Source organism: Lathamus discolor, chromosome 3, assembly GCF_037157495.1.
Source record: "Lathamus discolor isolate bLatDis1 chromosome 3, bLatDis1.hap1, whole genome shotgun sequence".
NCBI lineage: Eukaryota > Metazoa > Chordata > Aves > Psittaciformes > Psittacidae > Lathamus > Lathamus discolor.
In genome coordinates, this window is record NC_088886.1 from 116,106,631 (window position 1) to 116,127,319 (window position 20,689).

The 20,689-nt window shown below is 38.6% G+C and overlaps 1 protein-coding gene across 1 annotated transcript in view; it reads left to right on the top strand.

Moving 5' to 3' along the window:
- Positions 1 to 502: 502 nt before the first annotated feature.
- Positions 503 to 20,689, top strand: part of LRP1B (LDL receptor related protein 1B) — a 585,099-nt gene continuing 564,912 nt past the window's right edge. Inside the window, exon 1 of the mRNA XM_065670655.1 lies at positions 503 to 581. Coding sequence (XP_065526727.1) covers positions 503 to 581 — 79 coding nt within the window. The remainder of the gene's footprint in view (positions 582 to 20,689) is intronic.

A 20,689-nucleotide genomic window follows, 5' to 3' on the forward strand; every position in this document is an offset into this window, starting at 1 on the left:
TGTTTGTTTTAAAATACCCCTGACTGCTAATAAAAATACATCCTTAAAAATCTGACCACTTGAAACAACAATTTGAAATTATTTTCTGGGGCAGGAGAGGAGAATGGGTACCTCCCTGCTGATATATGAAATTAAAGCTTTTTGATTTCTATCTACTGAACAAATTTACTTCATAGTGAAATAGAAAGAAATAGAATTGTTTAAAGATCTGTTTCATAAGGTAGTTTATGCTAATGCAATTCATGTCTGGTTGGAGCAGTTATGGGATGCTCCCACTGATGCACTGCAGCTCTGCAGCCTCAGAGCATTAGATACCATTAAATTATTACTTCACATAGTTTCAATTTTTTGCTTTGCTCTATGATTTCAGAATAATTTTATGTTCACTTTTCATTGTGCCACTTTTATTTTCCTTTATTCTTAATCACTGCATTCTAGACAATTCTGATTTTCAGCAGAACATCAGTTATGTGACATAGGAGGCTTTCTGTGTTGTAATTGCATGAGTTGTGTCTCCCAGCACTGGCTGTCTAATGGAGAGCCTGATTGTCCTGATGGTTCGGATGAGTCTTTAGACATATGTAAGTAAAGAAGGAACCACTCTCATTCTATCTTCCTTTCAACAGTAACCTTTATAGTTGCACTAAATATACAAATTAAAAGACAGGTTCAAATTATTATTATTATTATTTTAATAAATCCTGAATAAATCCACATATCAAGACGAACAGGTTACATTCACTGTGTAGGTGAAAGACAAAAGAAATGGAAGGCATGGAAGGTGTTTTGTTCATCTGCTGCTGTGTAATGAGCACTCTCGCCAGAGCATATGTTCCCTATGCTCTTACTGAGCTGTAGAGGGCAAAATTAGACATGGGAAAATGTGTTCCTCTACATTTAGGCAGAGGTGGGGTGGAAATGATCAGTGCAAGATGCTTTCAATGAAAGTATGAAAAGCATGCAAACATCAAAGGAAGGAGTGAATGAAGATGGAAAAAACCAGGAGGGGAAAAGAAGCAGAGAAAGGAAAATGAGAGAAAGCTTTAATAAAACTTACTTAATTATGGTAAAAGACCTTGGTTATTTTAATGTGGCTAAGAGCTTCTGAAGACTGGAGTAGCAAACTTACAGACTTTTTTATCAGTCTTAGACTACTGATGAGGTGATATTAAATCGTAATGTTCCCTTGTTTCCTGCATTCTGAGAAAAATGAAGAATTTCCTGATTTTTATCCCTAAGATAATCACTTAATGTAAGAGAAGAACCATGCATTTTGTATCAAAGCAACACTGAATCTCAGGAAGACTAGAAATGTGGTTTACTATGAAAAGAAAATAAAATCAAACATCAGACAGTATTTTGGAGTGTAATCTTTAAAATGAGGGACAGAAATTTGAGGTGTCTGGAAACCATTGTTGCCTGGACAAACACTGGACTGATGATTGAAAGCTTCCTGTTCCACCGTTTGTTCTCTGGAACAGACAGGAAAATTGCCTCCGGAGCTGTGGTGAGGGTGCTCTGATTATCTACCTTTGAAACACCTTAGAATGCTAAAAAAGCTGCATACTTGTGCTGGAAGCAGTAGGTTCAGTTAAGGTTTTATTACTGCACTGATGATTGATTATTATCTTCTCTAATACAGTATTTTCAAACATGGTACCTGCAGTTAAGAGGTTTTTCTGCTAACTAATGAATACTGTGATAGGGACACAAAACCGGTCACACATGCAGTTTTTAATTTGCCTCCTGATATTTAGCATGTAGTTCCAAATCCAGTGGATGGCTAGATATTTTCCTCTCAAGAACTTTCCATGTTTATTGTACTGGACGATATGATCTGTGTTCAGTAATGCCATTGAAAGCCAGAGCTTATTGAAATATAACCTTTGAAGTTTACTGATGGCTTGAAGAAGGGGAGATGGGGTGGGAAAGCAAGCCTTTTGTCTTCCTGACATCAGCCAGCCTGGTCCTCTTGGAAACACCATCCCCTTTGTAAATGCTAACAGTTTCTGTAGGATGTGTTACTTAGGCTGTCCTAAGTCAAAGGTAGGAGTTAGCATCATTGCCTTTCTGGTTATAGGGCAGGAAGATGCATGTACAGCTTACATAGCCCTTTGCTGACAAACTGCAGGTTAATGAGGTACCTGGATTACACTTGACTGTATGGGCTGAGATGGTAATCCTGTCGGGTCTGGTGCCCTTTCTCACCCTTTGAGTTCAACTCAGCTCAGGACTCTGCATGAGAACCAAGCAACAGCACTTCTTACATATTTGCTTACACTTTTATTACAATTGTGTTTTGGTCTTGATGGTTCTTCTTTATTTGTTAAGTTAGCATAATTTGCTGACAAATGTAATTATTTCTTAAAATGTGTGTATGTACTCTAGCTTCATCAGGTAAGTTGTTTCTCATTAGAGATTAATATGTTCTTGAATTTTCCTGCTTATATTTTGTATCATAGTTTCAGTAAGGATTTATAAATTACATTAAAAAAATGAAATATTTGAAGACTCTGTGGTGTTAATGTCAGGGATGCAGTACCTTCCAGTTTTAGTGTATTGAGTCATGTGTCTGTTTATAGATGAATGCAGCCTCTATTTGTCAGCTCTTTGCTGACTTACGTACAATGAATTATTTGGTGTAGCCTGACAGATATTGCTAGTTGTTCCTATAGCCATAAACAAATGGAATTTGATTGATTTTCTGTGGATTTGTGCCTAAGCAATCAGACTTTCTGGGTTCTAATAATGTGCAAGCATTGATCAAAGGTTTTTCTTCAAGTGGAAGTTCTTAACTTCTATCCTGTGGGGATTTCAAGGTGCATAAAAGGAGAGAAAATTTCATGCTGCAGCTTTTCTCATGGTAAGAATAGAAGTTTTATTAGTCTCATTATTCAACCATCTATTTGCAGAAACCTTCTAGGCACTAAATATCTTTATGACCTGTCACCATGTAGCATTTTAACCAGGTTTTGCAGTAGAGCCTCAAAGTCGTTAGGCTGGTCAAAAACATATGATACTACTGTATCAGCTCCATTTCCTCAGTAATCCACTTGAAATCATACAATCTAGTCACTTCAGCAGCATTAGTAAAGAGCTCTAGTACTGGACAGAAAGGAGAAAAAGGTAGTGTTCCTTGTTATTATTTAATTCAAGCTCTGCCTTGGGGCAGGGCTTTATGCAGGCACAGCTTCCATGGGCTTTCAGCAAGTGTGAAGAAGGTCTCCTGTCACTTCCTGTGTTTGTTCCTCTTCAGCTTCTTACGTTTCTCTAAATGGTCTTAAAATAACTGTAAAACCAGAAGTGAATTCCTGCAGCACCTGTACTTGTGTTCTCCTCTGTTTCTTAGCAGCTGTAATTCTTTCTGCTCTCAGTAGAGCTGCTGCTTTTTAAAGAGACAAAGAACCTGGTTCTGTAACTTGTAATTAATAATTTAGGGAACACATTTGGTTGCTGTTCTGTTTGTAAGTTGTTAATGAGAAAATTTATTAAAAAAAAAGTATTAATAAAGCTTTTGACCAAGTAATTTCTACCTTTCTTGGGTGGTAGGTCTCTAGGTTGTTCATAAGTTTATTTGCAAATAGTCAGGATTTAAAAATCAGTTTACTAAACCTAACCGAATGATGCTAGGGTCTTTAGTAGGCTAAATCAGCAAGCGCACTGGAAATCAATAGAACTCTGTCAGATGCCCCAGAATCTGACCAGACATGTTTGACTTCTACAGATAGCTGTTGGTCTGGAGGTTGATGCAGATGTTTAGAGGACTTCCTTAATGTGTTAAAAAAATAAAATTGTGGAATGTAGACTCATCTGCCAGACTATTTTGGTAGGACAATTACAAAAGTAAAATATATAGTGAAAACACATAGAGTTTAAAAAAAAACCAAAACAAACAAACTAAAAAAAAACCCACCCAAAACAAACAAACAAAAAACCCCACAAAACCCAAACAAACAAAACCCAAAACAAACCCATGAAAATAGTGACAGCCTTTTGTATCACCATTGCCTGCTTTAGGCACTTGGTAGTTGGAATCACTTGTTCAATACTGTTTTCCTTATTATTTGGGGGGGGGGGGAGTTTTTTTCTTAATTTTTCCATTCTTGCTATTAGTATAGGCAAATGCTTACAACTTAGACCTATCTCAGCAACTTTTATAGGGGCTTAGGTAGGGAAGTTCACTAATTGTATCTCAAAGATCCAGTTTACAACACTCATTTTTGGGATGCCAGTATGTGTTACGTTCTGCACTTGTACCTCTGAGTAACGCACTAATCTCTGCATAAGTCGTGATTGGAAGAGGAAAGTGCTAATAACACCCTCTGATACTTGCCCCATGAACAGAAACTTGAAGTCTGACCCTCAGCACTTTTCATATCATTCTGTGGCATGCTGCAGGCAGCAGTGCTTTGCTCCAGCCCAGTTGTCTATTAGAACAGTCTATGACTGTAACTATTGCTTGAATATCATGAATATCTTATGAGAGGGAAAAAACCCCAACAAAACAAAGCACAGTAGAATATGGTATCTACTAACGCGTTGTGAAAGTACCAGACACTTTTGGCAGCATAGAAATTCTGAAAACTATGCCCTGTGTACTGCTAGGCTGCAACTTTGTCTCACACATTGTCTGCAACTGCATTTTCTCTGTAATCCTGACACTGTTGTTCTTGTATATGCTCCTTCTTAAATGTTATCCAAATGACTGCATACATACCACAAACACAATTTATTTGTAGCTAACTGGTCCTGAATTGAAAGAACCCCAGTTTCCGTTAACAAATCATCAAATTAGAAATGTCCCTGTCTCTAGAAGTTTGATTAGAGGTAGCCTTATCATAACATGTTGAAATTATCTCTGGTATTAATCCTTCTCTGGGATTTTGGGGGAATATCATCTTCTATAATCATGATTAAACTGAAGTTGGAGGAGCAAAAGAAAGGCAGCAGGCAGAAATACTTTTTTAAAGGCTTGAGTCTTTGCTAAAATAGCTCCTTTCATTCTCTGGATGCTACTAATGTGAGACTAGTTTCACAAGTTTAAAAATTGTTAACTGAGTACCTTAATAGTAGCTCTTCAACCAGCAAAGTATAAGATAATTGGATGCCATGTTGCTCCCGTGGTATGGACAATGAAGATGATAAAATTTCCTGACGCTCCTAATTCTTTTATAAGTAGATTCATTGAAATTCAACAGAGACCAGGTTCACAGACCACTCTTGCGTAGCTTTGGAAAATCCCAGATCAATATATATAACTTGCATGTGTTGAAGCTGAGCTGCCATGAGGCTACTGAAAGTAAATGAAGAAAATACTGGACATAAGGGAAAAATATGGTTTTGTGTTTTCACTCTTTAGAATTTTACTGTCTGTATTGAACAAGGAGTCTGATCATAAAATTGCTGTTATTGGTCATATGAATTTGAACTGTTTTGAATTGAATGTATACATGCTTTTTTTTTCTCTCTGAGTGTTTCATATAAATAGCATAAAACTTAACTCTAAAGCTCTTGTAGGAAATGAACTGCAACAAAATGACAAATGTCAACAAATTTTATGAAACTGCTGCTAGTTTACATAAAATTAAATTATTAATGTAGCAATACAATATTCCTATGCTTTTATATTAGCTGGTGAAAGCAAGTTCTTCTGACAGAATAAGTGTTTTGAAATAGGATTGGCTTTTCTGATGTTGTTTTTACAGACTAGAAGAAAACACACTTCCCAATGAGGGTCTCCTGGCAGTTCACCCTGGCAAAGTTACTGTAGTTACTAAACACTCATCAAGAAGAGATTTATAAAGATGTATTTGTTATGGGTGTTTTTTTTTTTTGCCATCCTACTTTCTGGCATATAGCCTCTTAGGTTTGTTGTGCTTGATCCTGTTAGATAGTTTGCCATTGTCTGTTCCCCTTCCCAGTGGTAAATGTCTGCGTGGCTGCTACCTGGGCCTCCAACTTCCGACCTCTGCTTTCTCCTTACTCTCTCGTTTGGGAAATCTGCCATGCTCAGCCCCTCTAGGAAACATCATTTTGCTGGTGAGATGGGATTGCTGATGTTCTGGTAGTTAACAGAATATTAGAGCAAACAGTCTGGAAAGGATGAATGTCGATGGTGCTCGTACCCTCTAAGCCTTTTGGAAAGGTTATAGAGAAGTACCCTGTTGAGACAAATCTTGCATTTCAGCCAGTCTGGAGAAGTTCAGATTGTTCCACTGTGGTGTTTAGGACTGGTGGTGATGAGGCCCAGTTGTCTTCCTGAGGGGGTTTGTACTTTGGGATGTTCCTGTATTTCTCACCACTAGTTCTGCTCCTTGTCCCTCTAGACTGTCCTGCTGTTGAGCACAGGGGGTGGTACTCATCTTGGCTGGGGGATAACCTTTGTGTTTTCACACTTTCTGTCGCAATTCCTTTTTATAATTTCCCAATGGGCACTAATACTGCTTCTGAGACACAAGCACATTGTCAAATTACTGGAATACATGTGTTATCTTTCTCTAAATAAAACTAGTTCATTTTGCGTGAGTGACTTTGAATACTTGGTGTGATTAAATACATGTCTGTGGCTCTACTGTGGAGCTTACTGTGATTTGGATTTCTACTGGGTGTGTGTGACTGGGTGTTGGCTGCAAGGGCTGTGGGGGCCTCTGTGAGGGCCTCTGTGAGGAGAAGCAGAGCTGCCCTGTGCCCGACACAGCCGGTTCCAGCCAGTTCCGCAACGGCTGGGTCTGTCAGCAGCGCTGGTGGCAGCTCTGGGACAATGTGTTAAAGAAAGGGCAAAAGGAGTGAGTAAACGAAAAGCCTTGTGAACACCAGGCCCAAGGAGGTGTAATGGGTGGCGAAGCAGATTGCCCTGCAGCCTGTGGGGAGACCATGGAGGAGCAAGTGGATATTTCGTGGAGAAACTAGGGCCTGTGGAGGGGACTGCTGCAGCAGTCCTGAAAGGACTATAGTACAGCTCTGAACTACATCAGTCTTCCCAAACTCGAGTGTGTTTTGCCTGTGACAGTAACAGGTGAGTGCTCCTTGGCTTTACCTCGAACTAAGAGAGTTGCCATCTTACTTTCCTCCACGTCCTGTTAAAGGGGGAAGCGAGTGGGCAGCTGGATGGGTGCCTGGCAACTGGGCACAGTCAATCTGCCACAGTACTGTCTCTGTTCCCAGGATTATATGGTCTGTGTCTATACAGCCCATGTATAGACATAAACTTGCAGTGAATGGAAGCCAAGCAAATATGCTGGCGTAACACATAATACTGATGTAGTGCTTAACATGAGCTGATGAGTCCCACCAGAAGGAGGTTACATGGCTTTCACTTAGCGCTACATTACATTCTGCTCTCTGAAGTATGGAATGACTAAGCTCGTGCCTGCTTTTAGGTTTTTTTAATAGATTTTTTTTTTTTTTTACCATAAAGAGTGGCTCTGTGTGTCCATTATAACTATGGGAACTGGATTAGGACAGGAAGATCAGATCTACAAGGGTGAATGTTCCAAAGGTTAACTATCAAAGTGCTTGAGGAATGCCACCCTATATGGAACACCTATGTGTGTTATACCTGTCAGCCAGGTAGCGCTGCAGGAACTGATACACTGTAGCGAACACGAGGATTTTGCAAGAGCAAGGCGTAAGTCTGTCCCGCTGGTATCAGAAGCCCAGCAGGTCTCCTTCCTGATGACTTGTCAGGCACTGCTGCGCTATCCATTTGGAGTTAGCAACAGGGGCTTGGCTTTTGTTTTTGGGGGGGCTGCAGTTTAATAACTTTAAAGACTAGAAGCATTCAGTAACTCTCTTTATCCATCTATTCATTTCCACTCTAGTTTCCAGTCTGTTCAATGTTGTTTGACATTGACCTTGACATAGTGTGTACACTCAGTCCTGTTTCAGCCGAGCATAGTTGCCTTGAAAGGTAGTTTAAGAAAGAAAGATTTGTTTGTTTTTTAAATGTTTGTACCCATAATATGGAAAGATCTTTCCTGAGTGCAAGGGAAAATGTTGTCTAAAGTGCTAGAGCTTGTGACCATCTGAGTACATAAAATGCAGCGTAAGATTTCATTTTGCCTTTCCACATGGGGCAAATTTTTCAGTGTTTGTTTATGAATTTGGAGGAGGGTGTGTGGTGTCAAAATCACGCAATCTCCACTCTGTCTGAAAGATGAGAACTATACAGGGAGTCGTGTTGTTGCGCAGAAACTTGGCATCCCTGGCAAGAGGTCCATGTTCAAATAGATATAATTTCTGTAGTTCTCTGCTGCATATTTCCTTTTGGAATAAATTCTGCAACAAGAAGGTCAGTATTGAAGGACTTAAAGGTCATTGTGTGTCTCAGTGACATGGTCATTAGCAATGTGACTTTTTTTTTTTTTTCTGTGGCTGATTATCTTGTGCATGATTTTCCACAAGTGATTCACGGGGAATCCAATTAAATGATTGCTGCCAAAATGAGCCTCTTTTAAGGTCTATGTAGGTATAATACAAGGGCAAGATAGAGCCTTTGAAGGATGATGCCCAATACTTAACACTCAGAAACAGCTCATTTGTGGATTAATTGCTTGCTAAAATAGCATGTCTTACACAGAAGCAGATCTAATGGGATATATACTCACAAGACAAGAAAATGAAAAGACTGGTCTTTTGAAAAACCTATAAAAGTAATTCATACTTTGACCAAGACTTTGTTTTCAAGTTTTTAACCAAGAGCAATTTTATTTTCACAGCTGAGCTATGAATTATACCAAGAAAAGGTCCATGTGTGCGAGAAGAAATGGGAAGACTTGGCAGAGTTTCTCTTTCATGGGGTTGTGCTTGCTGCTAAGCCTAGTGTAGTTTTTTGTTGTTTTCTTCTTTTTCTTTAAAGCTCTTTATTTAGTTTGATGTCTACTGATTTGAACTTATTTCCATTATGGTTTTGTTCCTATTTCCATGTGCATTTGTCCATTCAATTTGCATTCTCTTTTACAATTTAATTTTATTACTTGTTTCATATCTATGTCACTGAGACTCTTTCAGGACATTCTGTACTTCAGGTATCTCTTTCATTCCAGCTCTGTGCTTTCGCACAATTCTTCTGTTTAGCCCTAATCCTCCCTAATCCTCATTATTGCTTCGTTCATTATTTTCCCGCTTTTCTTGCCCTTTTTTTTTTTTTTCCAGTTCTGACAGAATTACTAAAACTACTATGAAAACTGTGTTCCTTTATTTCTCCTCTGTGATCATTCTAAACAGAAACCCTAACCCTTTCCTCTGTCATAGGTCTCATCCTTTTCACTGATGTCCTAGTTCTTATCCCTTCATTTCTATCTCAGTTTTTATCTTCCCATTAACAGTCATTTGTCTCTTGCTGTCTTGTCATGCTACTGCTGCTTAGTAGTCAGCAAAAGACTGGAAAAGATCAGGAAAAGGTAGTATTTTGGGAAATGGGAAATGCACCTTACACAGGATAATTCAGGCCAATGTCAAGATGATTGTGAGAGTGTTGATTGTTAGGCTGTCATTGCGCTCTCTGCCAGGAATAGCTTTGATGAAAGGGATGTAGAGAAATTACTGTCTCACAGCATTGTCTATTGATTAGGCATTGATAAAATTTAAAAACACATTTAGAAAAAAACCCACGTAACTACATAGCATCGTCAAAATCCTTTTTGTATTTGCTGGTGTTAGAAGGTAGTTTTTGATAATGCAGGCATTTATAAGTTACAGCAATCTTATGTATGAAATTTCTTGTTGAAAGTTTTTTATCTGAGGTGGTGCCACTTCACTGTGGGCCCCAATTGCACTGAGACTCGTTACAAATGTTTATAATTACAATGATACATCTGGCCTGTAGATCCTGCACTGGGAGAAATGTAGTGTATTTAAATAGTGGGCCTAATGGTATTCTTTATTTGTCACTTAAAAAGTGCTAAAGTGTAATAACCATTTTTCTTCTCAAAATTACTGATGAAAATAACTCTCATTAGCAAGCAGATGGCTTTCTGGAAGAAAAGTAAAATTGCTCTTTCTGAAAATAGGGCCGTGATTTAAAATAAGAATTTAGATGTGTTATTAGCGATAAAATGCACAGTAGTTTTAGTCAGCAAAGAGGACACTTTGCTATGGACAAAGAAATAATGCAAAACAAAAACCTCTGGTCACAAAAAGTAATGCATGACTATGACAAAGGAGTGTAACTCACAGTTGCCAGCAGTCTAGATTCAGCTGTGCTATGTTTCAGCTTTTTAATGAAGCAGAAAAGGAAATGGTGGAGAAGATTTCATTTCAAATAGCATCCTTCAGGATTTCGTTCCTTATGCTTATAGATATATAGGTCTAAACAGGCCATGTTTTAGCCCCAGTGCTTCTGGGTGAACCTTATCTGTGCCAAATGAAACACCTTGAAGTCTGCGTTGCTTAATGCCTTCCTCTTGCATAATTCAAAGATGCATCAACTTCTGTGTGCATCTACTTTGTAGCACTGTGAACTGTGCCCTCAGAAATACGTTTTAAAATGTATGTAAAACTTGGATATGCCTAATATGAAACAGTTCTGTGTTAGTTCTGTTCATGAGAATAGACATTTAGAGGATTGGACCCAAGTCTGTGTGTATATTTCCTCACGGAGAATGCTAAATTAATTTTTACCATCTGCCCTTTAGTGTTAAAGGTACAGTTTCTTAAAAAAATATAGCTGTTAATAGTGTATTTGCCAGTAAAGTGAGTTACTTCAAAGTAAAGATGTGGCAAACTTATTTTTCATTATTTCAATGTTGAAACAAAATGTAGGTGGAAACAAAAGTTGTTTTTGACCTTTTCTGCTCTATATGTGTACCAGGCTATTTGATATTTTAGGTAATTTTAAAAATTATTTAATCTGAAGCTGTCTAATATAGATCTCTAACGTGCTGCTGACTTTGGTTTTCTACCTTCTTGTTACAAGAGTAATTTAGTTCTCCTGTGTGCTCCATAACCTAAAGCCAATGCCAAGTTCAAGTACAAAACCCAGGTACAAATAATGGATAGTATAAATAATAGATATCTGCTCTACTGTTAAGAGAGAAGTTATAGTATAGTACCTGCTCAGTACAATAATAAAATAAAGATACATTATTCTTACTGAAATCTATCTTCTCCCTTCCCCCCCCTTTTTTTTTAAAGTATATATAGCACCTGTTGTTTTGCCTTTCAATGAATTTGTCTTCACCCTCTTTCACCCCCTTCATCCCAGGAAGTTGCTGGCATCCATAGCTCTGCTTTGCATCCCTGGGAAGCCCCATACAGGAGAATCTACATTGAGCTGGGGCTGCAGGAGTAGCACTTTTTTCCATAATATAAATTAATAAGGGAACCTACTCAGACATCTGATTTTCCATAATACTAAATGCTTTGTTTCACTGATGTGTAATTCCCTGTTCAAAATGAGGCAATTCTGTTTAATAGCAGACTTATTTTCACAGTTGGGCTTTTATTCAGTAACACAGTACTAAATTCTCCACCCAAGACAGAGAACAGTCTTCTGGTTTTCCACCTTACCCAGAGCTGGGGGTTTAGGGTTTTTTTAGGCTTTTTTATTTATTTGGTTGACCTGCATGCAGATGTAAGCGTACTGAAGGCTGACGGTTTTACTCATTAGGCTCCTGTAATGTCAAATCTCTTTTCACTTGGGCTGCACTGGAGATGTGTCTGAGGTCAACAAGGTCAAAGCTGAAGTTGCTGTGAGTAACTGCATAACTTCTTTCCTGATAACAATCCTGGGGATTTGAATGTGTCTGATGAATAAGGTTGGTTGAAATTAACTATTTTTGTATTTACAAAATTAGTTAATTTACCTTGTTCTTATCTTACTTTGCAGTGACTTTGGCCTGGCCTTCCACCTTAGTCACTTCTTGATATGTAGTAGATTTCATGTATATCCTGACTATGTGGCTTCATAGCAGGAGGAGGAAATTACAAGAAGATCATTAAAGTGTGAAATTAAATTCTTAAAGATGAAACATCTGAAATAGCTAAAACATTACCCCCAAAACAAACAGTGCAATTGATACTACTTAATTACATGCTTAATAATTTTATACCAATGTAAAGTATGTTGATGTACTAATCCATTTCATATTCACTGCCAGTACAGATTTCCTCCTTCTTATTTGCTTTGAATCTTATCATTATTGTGCACATAAAACTAGTATTCTTTGAATTTTTATAATGTTATTTCCATATAAAATGGGGAAAGGTCTAATATATGAATACTAAACAGCTCATTAACATGGTTTGTAATATATCTATTAATGATAAAAGCAGCTAAGAAATGCTGGTATAAAATGGTACTTCAGTGCCAGAGTATGTCTAAGATTAGAAGAATCACGCCTTGGATAATAAATGCTTCAGGGAAAACAAGAAATCTTAAATACAAATAGCGTCAAATAAAACGTTTTTTATGCTTAATTAAACACATTAACAGATTCAATTATTTCAGTTAAATAATTAATATATTACTAGTACTGGTAACAAGATTTTTTTTGTGATTAAAAAAAAAACAAATAACCTGAAAAGGTTTAAAATTCTTTTAAAGGCAGCGTTTTCTCTCCTGATATTATCTAGAACAGGCACAAAGATTCTTAATGGTCAATTTACACAGCAAGCAAAATGTGTGAAAGAGCCTGATCTACTACATCAGAAATCCTGATCTTTGCCTTTGCTCTCTATGGGCAAGCCACTGTCTCCAGAAGTGGCTTTGAAACTGTTTAGCTCATGAATTGTTCCTTCTCTGTCCATGTGCATTAAGGTTTGGTCCTTGAAGGGTCTCTGGCCCTTTAGCTGTGCTTCCTGTGTCCAGGCCACAGGAACAGGCTGTTGTGAACTGCCCGTTCAAAACTGTCCATAGGTTATGTGTCAGAGAAAAATCCTGCATTCACAGCAAGCATTTGTTAGAGACTGGAGCTGAATTTTAGGACGGTATTCTTCAGGATTAAATGATATATTTGGGGTTTAAGTATTGTCAATTTCTATTTTGGTATAGATTCAGCTATATGCTTTTTCCCTCTCTGCAAGCTTTTTCTACTGACCTAACCCAGAGTCTTGTGCTACTGTTTAGTTGCAGTTGTGCCATAACAATTCAGCTTAAGTTTCGCGTTCCACTTCAGGATTCTAATCTATGAAGAAACACTGCTGACAGCTTTAATAAAGGGTGCAGGTGTGGTCCTTAACCTTTGCTCAGATACCAAATTGTACAAAAAGTAATAAAGATCAAGATGTAAAAAAGTTTGCCCATCTGAAATGTCAATGAATAAATATCTCATAAGTTATTTCTATTAGAAATGCACCTGGTATTGTTGACAGAATGTATTATGGAGAACACTTTCTACACTTTTGAATATTGAGCCCTAAATTGGAAAATTCCCACTGACACGATTGTTTGGTTGTTTGTTTGTTTTTGTTTTTTTTTTGTTGTGTTATTTTTGGTTTTTGGTGGGTTGTTTGGGGTTTTTTTAACTTTCTTTTTAAGATGAACAGGAATTTCTCCTGCAGTCTTCAGCTTGGTTAATCAGGGGTAAGCCACCAAAGCAGGAAAGATGGGAGATGGCTCGGAGGTAGCTTGAATTCATATATAAGCAAGGTAGAATGCATATTTGTACAGAAGATCAGTCCAAGGATCATCCAGAGTCTGGAGAGGGACTTTTCACAAGGACATGTAGTTACAGGAGAAGGGGTAATGGCTTGAAGCTGAAAGAGGTAGATTTAGATTAGATATGAGGGAGAAGTTCTTTACTTCTGAGGGTGAAGGTGGTGAGGCACTGATTCAGGTTGCCCAGAGAAGATGTGGCTGTCCCATCCCTGGAAGTGTTCAAGGCCAGGCTGGATAGGACTTTGAACAACCTGATCTAGTGGAAGGTGTCCCTGCCCATGCAGAGGCTGGGAACCAGGTGATCTTTAAAATCCCTTCCAACCCAAACCATTCTGTGAAATCCATGAAATAATGTCTCTTTCTGCTTGTGAAGGAGAAAGCACAGTCCTGGTGCTGGGCTTGGGCATAGGGCTGACCTCCAAGTGTCCCTTCCGTTGTTCATGAACACTGTTCACAGTAATGGTGCAGATGAACAAGAATATTAAAAGAAGCCATTTCATAGCACTATTCCTTAGTCCGCCACAGAAAAGGATGTTGGAGGAAAGGACATGGCTAATTTACTGGTGCTATGAAGTATGTGCTATGAATTTGAATATTTTATTTAGCATTCTTCTGTTTTTCCCTAGAAATACTGGAAAAATGTGAAATAGATAGATAGTTCTTAATAAGCTAGAACAAGGTTAACTTTGACTAAGCTAAGCCTGAAGAAAGAGTTTTGGTGGTTGGCACTTTTTTGAGCTGATGATAGGCTGAAATGATGCAAATAATATTCCTTGACCTTTAAGACATGGTCTGTCTGTTTTTTTTTCGGCTTGCCACTGTCAGAAATAGTACCCAGAAAGATGGGAGCACACAGTAGTTACACACCATCATCTCTAATGTAGCCACAGTTTAGTAACGTAGGAAGCACAGCTAATGCCAGTGCGATAATCTGCTGCAGCGGCCCACTGAGAAAACCTCAGAAGGCTGTGTGGGAGAAATGGCTGAGAAAAAGGGCTTGGCCTTGCAAGGGGAAGCTGTAGGTGGAGAAGCAACAGGATGTAGTCAGTTCTCAAGTCTTGCAAACCATGCAACTGTTGCATCTTTACCCAAATTATGAACCACTGCTGCCAAATAGTGACCATATACAGCCTTGCACTAGTGATTCACCTGCCCCTACCAGATATGCCAGACACTTAAAGTACTATGCAGTGCTTGCAGCTCCCTTTCTTAAAAACAGCTATATCTTGTGGTCCAGTCTGCAGTGTACTTTTACTTTAAAGGGAATTGATATTCACAGTAAATGAAATAAATGAAATACTTTGCTCTAATTGGGAGTGATCCAAGCCTAGGAAGGAAAATTGCAGTGATCCAGACAGCTCAGTTGCTTTTCTGTGATAAATCATAAAACCATAAATCATGGTGTGTTTTTATTCTGTTTTTTCCATGACTCAGCTGTATTTGTGGCCACATTTTAGTTGCCAGCAGGATTACAATTTTCAGTGCATAAAAATGAATGAGATTCTTTAAGAGAATTTTACTTCTCTCAGTCTGATTTTTTTTGTGTGTGTGTGTCTGACAGTAAGTAGCTGAAAAACTTCACGCACAGTCAAGGGAAGTGTTCCTTTTCCGTTGTGGAGGAGAATGTATAAAGAAAGATGTATAAAGTTGCAACTGGAGAGTAAGTTGTGTGGAAAAAGCAGTGATGCAGCACCTGTAATTACCTCAGACTTCCTTTTTTTTTTTTTTTTTTTTAAATCCAGATTTGGACTCCTTGCATGTTTGACCCTCCTTGGAAGCAGTTGGTAACTTATAAAAAAAAACTCCTAATGCTTGGAAAATCAGTGTAAAAAGTTACCCAAAGCTGAAGGAGGTGTTGAATTTAAGGTGCTTCTATATGGCTGTCTCTGCTCTGGAGCTCTGCTCACATTTTTCTGTCTGTGTAGGGGAGCACTGTGTCAGACGTACTTTTATTTATCTTTGAATTTAAAGATTTCTTTTTATTCTCTGAGCACTGCAAAAGAACCTTCTCATGAGTGTGTATTTCTATGTTTCTACAACAATGCTACTTTTACTTGTGTATAGCAGGTAAGGAGCCCTGTACTTGTAAATGCACAGGTACATTCTCAGATTCAGCTTAAGCCTGAAAGCAGATCTTCTGCTACTCTGGTGCAATGCTGAGACTGAATCCCATCTCTCAGGAAACGCATCTTACTGTCTTGATTTAAGCTGCATATGTACATGAACCATTAGAAAAACAGCAGGTCAGCAGAGTAGTACTAAGTTGATATTACTCTAGTAAGGGACTGCATATGCTTTTAAAGTTTGAGATCTGAGGGTTTGCCCAGAATAATGCTGTTTTGGTGCACAGGGGGAGGCAGGATTCCTTCTCAGGCACAGGCTTATTAGTGGTACAATTTAATGATACTGGGATGTTGAAGGTTTTCTGTCTTATACCAAATATATGCATCAAGTTGACAGTTACATACTTTTTTAGCAGCTGAAATTGCTAGAATAAAAATTATATGCAAAGCCCCCAACCGTTATCAGCACAGAAACATGCCAAGTACCAAAGCTAATTCCTACCACCATATGATGGCCTTGGTAAGCATATTACAACTTGTGCCCAGTTTACTGTCACTTATTTATAATGACAGATTTCCTTCAGCAAGATGTTTTTGGCTTCTTAAAACTGCATTAGATAGTCTGCAGCTAGCAGTAATATTTGGATAGTGATCCATACCCACCCCAGTAAACTGCCCATGAAGCAGTGATCTTTGGTGTAGCCTCTGTGCTGAGCTCATTAAGATGTCTTACCCTCTTAGAAGGTATCGGCTATATTAAGTGTGGAGTTCTGACAATAAAAACAAATGCAGCATGGCATGGAAATACATTAACATTCCCTGATTCACTATAGCATCATGTTTTTAGGGAAACAAACAAAAGTGATACAGTAAACTCATCTGGCATCAGCCCAGTTACTCTCAGTGAATGGTAATGGCTTTCACAGGGTTCAGGGTTGTATCTTCTGCATCATTAATATTCCTCCAATGCCAGCCAGGATTGTGAGAGTGGTGAGGCACTAGAACAGGTTGCCCAAGAAGTTGTGAATGCTCCCTATCTGGGAGTGTTCAAGGCCAGACTGAACAGGATCTTGAGCAACTTGTTCTAGTGGAAGGTCTCCCTTGCCCATGGCAGGGGGGTTGGAACCAGGTGAACTTAATGTCCTTTCCAACCCTAACCATTTTATGATGCTATTGAAATAAGGAATGAGTAAATTAAAAATTAGAAGTCCTTGAAGGCTGTACAGGACCATACACTGGTGTATTACTGAGAGAAGATTATTAAGGTAAAAATTCAGAACCAGGTAGATGGTTTTCCTAGTAGCTGTTAGGGCCTCCTCCAGCCACCCACAGCACAGCCAGTAACTGACGCTACTGCAGTGCTTACTGTGTTGCCATTGCTTGTTATTATTGACTACTCAAACCTCAATTCAGACCAGTCTCTTTTGCATCTCTGCTTTGCTCAGTGCCTGAGCTTTGAGTGCTCAGTGTGGGTCACTAGTAAACTGTGTAACAGCAGTTGTACATGGCCAGAACATCTCAAAAAAATAATCCTCTCAAATTTCCCCAGACATACGTAATGATGTATGACAAAACAGGTGGAATGTGGCTTGTGCGAACTAATGACTTCTCAGTGATCTATGTGGCACCCTCCATTGCCACCTAGACAGCAGATTTCATCCTCCACAGCACCTCTGGCCATCAGTAAGAGGGGAGAGCTTTTTAGCTGGTCTTGGAGAAGCTTTTACAGCTATATAGTCTCCTTCCAGTGTGGACTTTGTGAATCCTTTGTCTACAGAGCTCAAGTGCTCAGGTCAGTGTTTTTGAATCGTAAAAGCCTAGAATGGGTTGGGTTGGAAGAGACCTTAAAGATGATTTAGCTCTAACCCTGCTGCTGCAGGCAGGGACACCTTCCACTAGACCATGTTGCTCAAAGCTCCATCCAACCTGGCCTTGAATACTGCCAGGGATGGGGCAGCCACAGCTTCTTTGGGGAGCCTGTGCCACTGTCTCACCACCCTACCACAGATTTGAAGTTCAGTTTGTAAACTGTTTAGTAACAGTTTAGTAACTGGGGGGGTTCTTTTTGGTCCGTGTCCGTCCGTCCCGGCCCCCCGGCCCCCCTCCTCCAGAGGGCATTTAGCGAGGTTAGTATGAAGCCAATTGTGATGTGCAGCTAATTCTGGCACCTTGTAAATATCAAAACAACACGTTTTGTTTCTACACTAATAGACTAAGGTCAAAAAAGCCTTTCTATTTGAAATAGAAGAGCATTTAATCTTCATTAGTATCTATAACTTAAAAGCTGCAGGAGAAAACAGGAATTTTTAATACTGATGTGTTGATGTTTCAGCTTACTCTCTGAGGAAAACTTTTAGAGACAAAAACATAAAATAATGATAAAGCATTCTGGTGTATGCCATCTTGTTTTGAGTGCTGTGTACATATGCTGCTTTCTGGCCATAGTAGTGTGAAAGGGTTGGTCAGTGCGTTTCCTGGAGATATTCTTAGCTTGGTGCTTACTCTTGTTTCAGGATTATTCTCACTTATCATTAAATCCTTTCAATTTCCAAACTGTGTTTTGAAATAGGAATCTGATACCCATTGGACATTTGTGAACAATAGCTTTTTCATGTTGCTGACTCAGTTGGCATTATTCCCCCAGTATCATTTTATCTTATTTACTTTATGTGTGCATCTGCTTAGTTCTCATTCTCCCCCAGGGCATACAAGATGACTAATCCAAGTCCTCAGTTTTAGCTCACTACTTTCTTATTCTTACAGTTTGATGTGCAGTATAAATATCATTGTTGCTTGAGCACTAATGTACAATTTTAAAACAATAAATACCCCATTTGCTGGAGGCTAATAGTTCATTCTGTGCTATCACCTGTTACTTCTGTGAAGAATTTATCTTCTGAGGAGGTGATTCAGTGATCATTGCTGTGCCAATGATTACTTACAAAATGATTTCAGTTTGGTTTTTTTGGTTTTTTTTTTTTTTTTGCAAATGCCAGGCATAGCATCAGCTGTGCCTTGTCATGGATTTATCCTGATTGCCAGAGTGCCTTTTCATGCTGGGGCAACTACTCGCCCCTGGGCATTGCTTTGAATGGTGGAAACATGGCAAAACCCAAACCGGCTCTGGAGGAACAGTTGCTGGTGCTGCTGCCTGGATCCCCACTCAAATGGAGGTCATTTTGAGATGAAGGGTGACTGTATCCCTGGGTTACATTCTCAGTTATAAGCTTGGAGGTGCACAGGCTTTGCCTTGTACTCAGCATAGCTTGATTCTTCTTGCTACTTCCAACATGTTAATCAATGTTGCCTGTCCATGTAAAAATTGTAGGCCTTAAGTCTGGCATTTTTTTCTGTTAATTTTTGCTTGGATTTTATATATATGTATATAGATAGATACACACATCTTTATATAGCCACAGAATGGTTTGGTTTGGAAGAGTCCTTAAGCTTATCTGTTTCTAACTTCCCTGCAATGGAAGGGGCACCTTCCACTAGATCGGGCTGCTCCAAGCCCCATCCAACCTGGGCTTGAACACTTCCACGAATGGGGCAGCCACAGCTTCTCTGAGCAACCTGTTCTGGTGCCTCACAGTAAAAAGCTGCTTCCTAATATCTAAGCTAAATCTATCCTTTTTCAGTTGAAAGCCACTCCCCCTTGTTCTATCTCAACTTGCTCTTAAAAGAAGTTCCCTCTCCAGCTTTCTTGCAGGCATATATCTCATTTTGCATCTTTAGCTTGTGCAGAATGTTATAATGTATATTTATTTAAGGACCATTTCACTCATGAGGAGTGTGGCTCCTCATTTCAGTCTTATGTTACCTTGAATATCTTTTATGTTTCTACTTTCTTTTCAAACTGTGTAACTCGGGAGAAATATACCTCACTGTTTTTCCATATGGATGCTGAATGCAGTGGCCCTTCAGTTTCATAGCTTGTTTTACTAATCTGAATCAATTGAAAATTTTTTGCTATTTTAACAGAATTTTCACCCCTTGTTTTGAAAGATAGCATAGCCTGTAATGGGCTTTATTTCAGCCATGTTACAAATGTTATTCTTTAATCAGTCAGAAAGGGTCTTAAGAAAGGTCGTTTGGGTGTGGCCAGTCTTTTGCAGCATTAGCTCTGGCATAAAATAACAACCGCTCTTCCTAGAGATTTTTTTTAAATACAGAGACTGCTCTGAGAAGTACCAGGAATTGTGAGATAATAAAAATGTTTTGGCCCCTTCTTTAATAAGGATTTCCAGCTTCAGTCAGTGGAGCGTGTTGTAACATGAGTAGAAGTGAGAAACGTAAATAGCTGCAATAAAATAACCTTTGCTTAATTTTAAAATGCAAAGTGGCACATAAAGAATATAGGTTTATCTAGAAGAGAAAATTTTAAGAGAAAAAAATACATGTGATATTTCATTATTTCTAGGATTGTGTCTGTTGAATAGTGAGGGAAAAAAAGTGGTTTTTTTCCTTTCATTTTTCCTTTTTTTAATTTTTTAACAGGTAAAATAAAGAATATCATCAACTTTTGTGGTGAGTAGTGATAAAATTATTTTATCAGCCTGTTGGCATGTGATAAATATCTGTTGGAAAAGATCTATCTACCTATATGAAAAGAATCTCATTAAATAAAAAAAAATAGGTATATAACTTATGTAGAGTTCTGTCAAAAGATGTCACAGATACCACATGGTAGATTTAGCTAAAAGATAAAGCATTTTAACTTCTTTCTAAAGGTGGTAATTCAGATAAAGATTAAATGTATATACACGTGAGGACAGAGTCATACATACATACAAAAAAAATCTCCTGTAGTGGTAGGTTATTTTGAAGAAGGTTTATGATGGTATTGTGAGTGAAGATCATAGTCAGTGTTGTGGGCAGAGAAACAAATGCATTGGTGCGTTAGCACAGTTCTTATGGAACACCAACAAGTGCATGATGTGAAACCTGGGATATTGCTGTATGGGAGAGTTAGAGAAGCTGAGCTGTTACGGAAGTTAAAACAGTTTCTGGGCTTGAATCAGCGGACTAA